The following is a 10,243-nucleotide window of genomic DNA, read 5'->3' as shown; positions in this document are numbered from 1 at the left end:
TCCATCTCTTTCAGAATTTTCCAGTCTATTGTGATCCACACAGTCAAAGGCTTTGGCATAGTCAATGAAGCAGAATAGATGTTTTTCTGGAACTCTCTTGCTTTCTCCATGATCTAGCGGATGTTGGCAATTTGATCTCTGGTGCCTCTGCCTTTTCTAAAACCTGCTTGAATATCTGGGAGTTCATGGTTCACATATTGCTGAAGCCTGGCTTGGAGAATTTTGAGCATGACTTTACTAGCATGTGAGATGAGTACAATCGTGTGGTAGTTTGAGCATTCTTTGGCATTGGCTTTCTTTGGGATTGGAATGAAGACTGACCTTTTCCAGTCCTGTGGCCAGTGCTGAGTTTTCCAAATTTGCTGGCATAATGCATAGGAACCTGGAATGTTAGGTCCATGAATCAAGGCAAATTGGAAGTGGTCAAACAAGAGATGGCAAGAGTGAATGTAGACATTCTAGGAATCAGTGAACTAAAATGCACTGGAAAGGGTGAATTTAACTCAGATGACCATTATAACTACTACTGAGGCAGGAATCCCTTAGAAGAAATGGACTGGCCATAAGGGTCATCAAAAGAGTCCGAAATGCAGTACTTGGATGCAATCTTAAAAACGGCAGAATGATTTCTGTTCATTTCCAAGGCAAATCATTCAATATTACAGTAATCCAAGCCTATGCCCCAACCAGTGACACTGAAGAAGCAGAAGTTGAACGGTTCTATGAAGACCTACAAGACCTTTTAGAACTAACACCCAAAAAAGATGTCCTTTTCACTATAGGGGACTAGAATGCAAAAGTAGGAAGTCAAGAAACACCTGGAGTAACAGGCAAATTTGGCCTTGGAGCACGAAATGAAGCAGGGCAAAGGCTAATAGAGCTTTGCCAAGAGAACGCACTGGTCATAGCAAACACCCTCTTCCAACGACACAAGAGAAGACTCTACACATGGACATCACCAGATGGTCAACACCGAAATCAGATTGATTATATTCTTTGCAGGCAAAGATGGAGAAGCTCTATACAGTTAGCAAAAACAAGACCAGGAGCTGACTGTGGCTCAGATCATGAACTCCTTATTGCCAAATTGGGAGAGTAGGAAACTTAAAAGGGAGAAATACTGGATATCAGACATCATAACGCATAAATGTGAGTTACATAAATTTTATAAAGTTGAAATCAAAATAAAATTTCAAGAAAAATAGAAGAGGCATCTTCTATTTCCACAGTCTGACCAAACAATGGCAACACTGGGCTCAATGTTTGAGCTCTGCTGCTACAGGTACTTCTTAAGATCTATGCCAATAGGTCCTTTTAAAATAACCTTTCCAAAGAGTTTTTTCAGACCCTTCTTTAAGTCTTTATTCCTCAGACTGTAGATGAAGGGGTTCAGCATGGGTGTGACCACAGTATACATCACCGAGGCTGTTGCACTTGAGTGTGAGCTGTGAGTACCAGGCAAGCTAAGGTAAACACCTAAGCCTGTACAATAAAATATCGAGACAACTAAGAGGTGTGATGCACAGCTGGAAAATGCTTTATACTTCCCCTGAGCAGATGAGATTCTATGTATGGAGGAAACTATCTTAGAGTAAGAGTAAATGATACATATCAGGGAACCACCAGCCAGGAACACAGCTTTAAAATACATCTCCAAATTATTGAGAAAGGTGTCAGAACAGGCAAGTTGGATCATCTGATTGAGTTCACAGAAAAAATGGGGAATTTCTAAGACTGTACAGTAGGACAGTCTCAACATCATTAAGCTTTCCAACAAGGAATTCAGGACACTGAGGACCCAGGACAGCAGCACCATCAGTCCACAGAGCCGGGGGTTCATGATGACCGTGTAGAGCAGGGGGTGGCAGATGGCCATGAAGCGGTCATAGGCCATCACAGTCAGGAGGAAGATGTCCAATCCTATAAAGAGTGCGAAAAACTGCATCTGGATAATGCAGCCTTCATAGGTTATAACTTTACTCTGTGTCCAAATGTTCTTCAGCATCTTTGGGACAGTGGTAGAGATGAAACAGATGTCTACAAAGGACAGGTTGGAGAGGAAGAAGTACATGGGGGTGTGGAGGCGGAAGTCTGTGCTGACAGCCAGGATGATGAGCAGGTTTCCAAACACGGTGACCAGGTACATGGAGAGGAAAAGCCCAAATATGAGGGGCTGCAGTTCAGGTGACTCTGAAAATCCTATAAGAAGAAATTCTGAACTTCCTGTTTGGTTCCTTAGTGTCACACGGTGGGTATGATTACCAGGAAAGGGGTAAATATCATGACTGTTTTCATACAAACTGGCATTATTCACATTTTTTAAATGGGACCATATATCTTTTGCCATGAAGAAGTTAATTACAGCATTTTGTTCATGGATTTGAATCTTTTTAGGGATTTCCTTGTGCCATCCCTAATTAGCAGGTTTTTCCTCAAGATGTCATGTATTCAAGTTTTTAATGAGAAATTCTTTCACATATTTGAGGAATCTGTCTTGAATTGAGACAAAGATCAGGCACTGTACATGCAATAAATGCAAGATTCTGAAAAACAAAAATTCCAAAATCCAGTTATGGAAAAGAGAAGCAAATAAAAAACAGTATCAAGTGTGTCCAATGGTTATAGATGTTATGAAGATAAAGTGGATGTAATAAAGAGAGTCAGGAAAGGTGCTATTTTAAAATACATGCTCAGGAAGAAACTTTGAACAAGGTGATATTTGAACAGATTTCTAGAAAAAGAGTGCCAGTGACGTGCACATAACTGGAAAAGTGTGTGCCTGGCAAGGAAAGAGTCAGCGCAAGGGCCTGGAAAGTGCTCGTGTAAGATGGTCCAGTCCAGAAAAGGAAGCCACTTTAATGAGGGACATGAGCATGAGGGTGAGAGAGGAGAGGTGGTGTCAGAAGATGTAGTAAAATGAGATGGCCGTCCTGCTACTGCTGAAACTTCAAGACACGGAGTCCCCTTATCAGCGTTATGTACTTTCAGCACTTATGAAATTCAATTTTAGAAGACTATATGAAACAAGACTGATAGACATCCAAAACCAATCTCTATAGATTTATACATATGTGTATATTTTAGTTATAATTTAATATCAGTGTGGGTCAAGTTGCAGTGAAATGGAGAAAAAAGAGAAATGAGTTTTTCCTGTCCCTTTCCTGAGAATGAAGAACACACAGATAAGCCTGAACATTCCTAGTTTTTACTTCAACAGTTCCTAATCTGTAGTCTTTACCTAAGTTTGCTTTTCTGCCCCCAAAGTCTGCAGGAGCTACATTTTGCATCTTTTATCCTATTTTGCTGTTGTTGCTCAGTCGCTAAGTGATGTCATACTCTTTGCCACCACATGGACAGCAGCACTCCAGGCTTCCCTGTCTAACCTTAACTCTAACCCCGATTATCCTTTGACTCTATGCTAAATACATCCTTTGTCTGGTGCTTACCTTTATAGCATTCTCCCCCTTTTAGTTCATTTTACATATCAGAAAGGTCACAGAGTCCCCTGACTGCCAGACTCAATTGCTAGGTTACTGATGCCAGACTATGACTGTTTTTGAAACAATACAAGGGGAAGAAGTCAAGATCCTTGCACATTTGTTCCTCATCACCAACCTCTGACTGTGAGCCTTCATCTATATAAGCCTCTATGATCTCAGTGAGTGAGCAGTGAGCAGTGGCATGAAGCAAGATCTAAATTCCCTGCCCAGGAATTGAACCTGGGTAGCCCATGGAGAACCAGGAATCCTAGCGATAGTCAACTAAAAAATATAATCACAGCCTGAAAGTAGAGAGTTATTTCATTTGGTGGGAATATTAAGGACTCAGAGCCAGGGAGATAGACTCTCAGTAGCTCTGAGAAAACTGCTCCAAGGGGGCAGGAGGGGATGTCAGGCAATATACAAGTTTGCAACAAAGGGAGCAGGCAGTCTGAACATCAAAGATCAGGTATCAAGTCAAGGAATTTACCATTCTATATATGAGAAGATGCAAGCCTCTGGGCTCACTGAATTCATTCCTTTCACATGCATCTCAGCTATCTGGTGCTAATCCTGTTTCCTTGATCACCTTGCTTCTTGCATTCCCCCAACTCCTCAGCAATCAACTTGCAGATGGCAGCATCTGCTGGATCATAGCTTGGGAAGCTCACATTCACATTTGGAGACCAGAAATTGCTGATGGCTGTGACATGTCCTGTTTATTGATATGGCAGGAGACATTTTAATTTCTCACCACCAAACCAGCAAGGGCTTAGGCTAGAAGCTGCTTTTCTCTGGATTTTTGCTCCCACTGAAAAGTGTGTTTATCACAGAGGCAGAAACCACAAATGTAGGTTGCAAAGTTTATTATTAGAGACACAGAACAGCAAGTGGGAGAGCGCATAGAGTAATGGTTTGTTTAGTTGAGGTAGAAGTCAGGCAGAGATGCACATCCAGAGAGAAAGAGTGTGGGCATTCCCCCCTAGTGAGAGAGTTAATCACTTATATAGACCAGTTCTTCTGGGTCTTCATTTTCCTTCAGGCCAATTGCCTGCTTTCTTTTTCCACACCTGACCTACCCTGGGTCCCTCCCCTGGGGTGCAGGCTCACACACCCCTCAGCCAAGATAGATTTCGAAGTTAAGGCTTCTGGGAGGAGCAAGACTCATTATGGTCTGGCATTATCCATTGACTTTTGACCCACAAGCAGCCCTTCTGAGCATGTGTAGTGTCTCCCTTGTCCCCAAAAGAGGGAAGAACAGCAATCCCTTCATACTTTACTCAGACAGGGTTTTACTTCCCTTTGTCCTTGCCTGAGGTGTTTACAAGAGACAAAGACTGCCTGTTTACACTGTTTCTGTTGTTACTTCCATTTTGGGGCAAACAGGAGGCTGGTTGTAAATTCCTCAACTGGAGGTCACCTATCTCTTGTCTCAGGACACGTAAATAGGAGGCTAGTTGTAAACATCTAACCTGGGGCCCATCTGTCTCCTACATCACCTAGACTCCTCATGGAGAGAAGCACAGTTCTTGAGGCATTAGCCTGCTGTGTTCTCCCCTCTGCCAGCTGAGAATTAAAGCCACCTTTCAATATCCTCCAAACTCTGTCTCCACGTATTTTATTCAGCTTTGGTGGGCAGAGAAAGCCAAGATTTTGGCCTGCAAAAGCCACTAATTCACTTGTAGATTACCAAAATCTTGGGAATAAAATTAAATGAGAATGGCTTTGAACATGTATATTATCATATGTGAAACAAATCTCCAGTCCAGGTTCGATGCATGATACAGAATGCTCAGGGCTGGTGCACTGGGATGACCTGAGGGATGATATGGGGAGGGAGGTGGGAGGGGGGGGTCAAGATGGGGAACACATGTACACCTGGGGTGGATTCATGTCAGTGTATGGAAAACCAATAGAATATTGTAAAGTAATTAGCCTCCAGTTAAAATAAATTAAATTTTAAAAAATTAAATGAGAGAAAATCTTTGAAAATAATGAGAGGAAGAAGTATCTAAATTATCATTTCCTCTTACACAAAGACCTGTGTCTCTGCGTGCACATCCACGCACGCACATGCACGCACGCTTAGTCTCTCAGTCATATCTGACTCTTTGAGACCCCATGGACTGTAGCCCACCATGCTCCTCTGTCCATGGAATTCTCCAGGCAAGAATACTGGAGTGAGTTGCCATTCCCCTCTCCAGAGGATGGATCTTCTCCACCCAGGAAACAAGCCCAGGTCTTCTGAATTGCAGGCAGATTTTTTACTGGGTGAGCCACCTGGGAAGCTCCATTACACAGAGACAAAAGGATTCAAATACACATATGGAAGACAAAGGTGATTTTCATCAAATGTAAAGAAGATTGCCTTAACAAATAGTTATTTTGGTGCAACTTTTAGAGACAGATCTAATCACCAGAGAAGGAAAGGAACAATGAGGAACAGTAGCTATGGAAAGTAGTTGCATATATGTAAAGAGTGATTTAATAACACCAAGTAGGCAAAAGAGGGGCTTCCTAGGTGTCTCAGTGGTAAAGAATCTGCTTGCCAATGCAGGAGACTCAAGAGACATGGATTCGATTTTGCACATACTTATATATATACCGATGTTGAAGCTGAAATTCCAATACTTTGGCCACCTGATGCAAAGAGCTGACTCATTTGAAAAGACCCTGATGCTGGGAAAGATTGAGGGCAGGAAGAGAAGGGGATGACAGAGGATGAGATGGTTGGATGGCATCACCAACTCAATGGACATGAGTTTGGGTGGACTCTGGGACTTGGTGATGGACAGGGACACCTGGTGTGCTACAGTCCATGGGGTTGCAAAGAGTCGGACATGACTGAGCAAGTAAACTGAACTGAACTGATACATATACATATTGATGCTTTTGAACTGTGGTGTTGGAGAAGACTCTGGAGAGTCCTTTGACCTGCAAGGAGATCCAACCAGTCCATCCTAAAGGATATCAGTCCTGACTATTCATTGGAAGGACTGATGCTGAAGTTGAAGCTCCAATACTTTGGCCAACTGATGCAAAGAACTGACTCATAGGAAAAGACCCTGATGCAGGGAAAGACTGAAGGCAGGACGGGAAGGGGACAACAGAGGATGAGATGGTTGAATAGCATCACTGACTCAATGGACATGAGTTTGAGCAAGCTCCAGGAGTTGGTGATGAACAGGGAAGCCTGGCGTGCTGCAGTCCACAGGGTCACAAAGAGTTGGACAGGACTGAGAAACTAAACTGAATTGATATATATGTATAGGTATATAATAACTAAATTGTAAAGAAAAAATGGATTAAAAATTCCAATTCTTTATTTGAAAGGATACAAACAAACAAACAAAAAAAGAAACAGGAAAAAATAATTGAATTTGCTATAAAAGCAAAGGACGTAAACAAGTAGAACAGCAGTCAAATAGAGGATATAGCTAGCAAACTGTTCTACAAATATAGTCAGTTTTACAGGTAGGGAAATAATTGCAAACTAAGCCCATTGGCATTACCATTTTCACACAATATTTTTTATTTGAACATTAGAGTCAGACATGACTGAGCGACTGAACTGAACTGAACTCAAGATACTGTGAAATGCTTGTGTCAGGAAAGCTCTATCAAGGTAATGCTTGCCTGCATTCCTTGGGTAGGATCTTTTCTCATCATTGTCAAATATGTGCCATCTTAAAAAACAAACAAACACTGTCCTTACATCACTGTACATGCCTCCACAACTAACACCTGATCCTCTCTTTCAATTAATTGCAAACGTCCTTGGACTAAATTCTACTTTTACTGGAATAATTTACACCTCCCATTTCCTCTTCTAATTGAATTTCCATGTCCACTGTTGGGGCTTACCAGGTGGCTCAGATGGTAAGGGATTTGCCTGCCAGTTCAGGAGACACAGGAGACAAGAGCTCTGTCCCTGGGTTGGGAAGATCCCCTGAAGAAGAAAATGGCAACCCACTTCAGTATTCTTGCCTGGAGAATTCCATGGACAGAGAAGTCTTGTGGGCTATAACCCAAAGAGTTGCAATGACCCTTGCATTGCAGAGTTTAATGTTCCCTTTTACTTCTGGCTTCATAAATTAATATATCAAGTGCCTTGGACTGCAAGGAGATTCAACCAGTCCATCCTAAAGGAAATCAGTCCTGGGTGTTCATTGAAAGGACTGATTTTGAAGTTGAAACTCCAATATGTTGGCCACCTGATGCAAAGAGCGAACTCGTTTGAAAAGACCCTGATGTTGGGAAGGACTGAAGGCAGGAGAAGGGGACGACAGAGGATGAGATGGTTGCATGGCATCACCGACTCAAAAGACATGAGTTTGGGTAAACTCCGGGAGTTGGTGATGGACAGGGAGGCCTGGCGTGCTTCGGTTCATGGGGTTGCAAAGAGTCACACACAATTGAGTGACTGAACTGACGTGAACTGAAGCACAAAAACAACCCCAGTGATCTTGGCTCTGGGTTAGTCTGGACTGCTTCTCAGGTAAACTCGGGTAAACAGTCTTGCCTTGCCCTTTCACCTTCTTGCCCTTTCACCTTCTCCTGCTGTATTTACTGGGCTATTGAACTCACCTGGGTGGAGTCTCTGAGAGTAAGGTCTCAATATAGATGTCAAAATCCTCTTGGAATGTTGATGGTGGAGAAAGGAGGTATGTTTCCAGATGCTACAGTGGGATGGAGTCAAGCATTGGTTTGCCAGCAAGAGTTATGACTCCAAAAGCAACAACCATATTCTGGCTAGCCCAAGGTTGCTCAGGCTAAGGGATGTAGCAGAGGATATATTTTTACTGCTCCCTGTATCTGCTCATTTCCCTTGTTATCACCACCTGTAAGTAATTGATTCCCCATAGGAGCAGACAGAAAGATTTTCCTGTTTATTCTCTTTGTCTAGGAGACAATGTAACAAGCCAGATGAAATCAGTGTTTATTACTCCTTCCATGATTTCACCTGTCCTCCAGAGGAATAAAACTTAAGATCCCAGCACCAAATCCCATCCCTGAGTTCATGTTTTCTCCAGAGTCTAAGCTTAAGGGGTCTTTCTTGATTAGGTCCATAACAAATTGCATGCGTGCTTACTCAGAGCAAGTAGAGTCATGTATGACTCTTTCCACCCCATGGGCTATAGGCTCCTCTGTCCATGGGATTCTCCAGGCAAGAATACTGGAGCAGGTTGCCATTTTCTCCTCTGGGGATTCTTCCCCACCCAGGGATGGAATCCACATCTCTTGAATCTCCTGCATTGGCAGGTGGATTCTTTACCACTAAGCCATCTGAAAAACTCTAAATGTTTGGTGGGTCACAGTGCTGGATGTCTTCAAAAACAAATAAGCAAACAAAAGAAAACTATTATTCCCCTCGACATAAGAGGGATAAACTTGTTCCTTTAATGTAAAACATTGCCAGTGCATTCCTTGACTTCCTGATCCTTATGCTAAAACTGTTAGAAATGTCATACTTCTCGCATAAGTTAAGAGATGTCATTTAGTCCTCACTAGGAGACTTAAATTGAAGAAAGTAGGGAAAACCACTAGACCATTCAGATATGACCTCAATCAAATCCCTTATGATTATGCAGTGGAAGTGAGAAATAGATTTAAGGGACTAGATCTGATTGATAGAGTGCCTGATGAACTCTGGACGGAGGTTCGTGACATTGTACAGGAGACAGGGACCAAGACCATCCCCATGGAAAAGAAATGCAAAAGAGCGAAATGGCTGTCTGAGGAGGCCTTACAAATAGCTGTAAAAAGAAGAGAGGCGAAAAGCAAAGGAGAAAAGGAAAGATATAAGCATCTGAATGCAGAGTTCCAAAGAATAGCAAGGAGAGATAAGAAAGCCTTCCTCAGTGATCAATGCAAAGAAATAGAGGAAAACAACAGAATAGGAAAAACAAGAGACCTCTTCAAGAAAATTAGAGATTCCAAGGGAACTTTTCATGCAAAGATGGGCTCGATAAAGGACAGAAATGGTATGGACCTAACAGAAGCAGAAGATATTAAGAAGAGGTGGCAGGAATACACAGAAGAACTGTACAAAAAAGATCTTCACGACCAAGATAGTCACGATAATGTGATCACTGACCTAGAGCCAGACATCTTGGAATGTGAAGTCAAGTGGGCCTTAGAAAGCATCACTACGAACAAAGCTAGTGGTGGTGATGGAATTCCAGTTGAGCTATTTCAAGTCTTGAAAGATGATGCTGTGAAAGTGCTGCACTCAATATACCAGCAGATTTGGAAAACTCAGCAGTGGCCACAGGACTGGAAGAGGTCAGTCTTCATTCCAATCCCAAAGAAAGGCAATGCCAAAGAATGCTCAAACTACCGCACAATTGCACTCATCTCACACGCTAGTAAAGTCATGCTCAAAATTCTCCAAGCCAGGCTTCAGCAGTATGTAAACCGTGAACTCCCAGATGTTCAAGCAGGTTTTAGAAAAGGCAGAGGCACCAGAGATCAAATTGCCAACATCCGCTGGATCATGGAGAAAGCAAGAGAGTTTCAGAAAAACATCTATTTCTGCTTCATTGACTATGCCAAAGCTTTTGACTGTGTGGATCACAATAAACTGTGGAACATTCTGAAAGAGATGGGAATCCCAGACCACCTGACCTGCCTCTTGAGAAACCTGTATGCAGGTCAGGAAGCAACAGTTAGAACCAGTCATGGAACAACAGACTGGTTCCAAATAGGAAAAGGAGTGCGTCAAGGTTGTATATTGTCACCTTGCTTATTTAACTTATATGCAG

The 10,243-nt window shown here is 42.4% G+C and overlaps 1 protein-coding gene across 1 annotated transcript; it reads right to left on the bottom strand.

Moving 5' to 3' along the window:
• Positions 1-1,276: 1,276 nt before the first annotated feature.
• LOC129558116 (olfactory receptor 7A17-like) lies at positions 1,277-4,962 on the bottom strand. The gene is made up of 2 exons (XM_055428977.2): positions 4,952-4,962; positions 1,277-2,234 (listed from the first exon to the last, which is right to left on the bottom strand). The coding sequence occupies exons 1-2, from the start codon at positions 4,960-4,962 to the stop codon at positions 1,277-1,279; spliced, it is 969 nt and encodes a 322-aa protein (XP_055284952.2).
• Positions 4,963-10,243: the final 5,281 nt, after the last annotated feature.

This window comes from Moschus berezovskii, chromosome 8 (assembly GCF_049115385.1).
Source record: "Moschus berezovskii isolate FMDL1 chromosome 8, NW_MosBer_1.0, whole genome shotgun sequence".
NCBI lineage: Eukaryota > Metazoa > Chordata > Mammalia > Artiodactyla > Moschidae > Moschus > Moschus berezovskii.
Note: the sequence above shows the minus strand (reverse complement) of the source record. Positions and strands in the feature narration are given on the sequence as shown.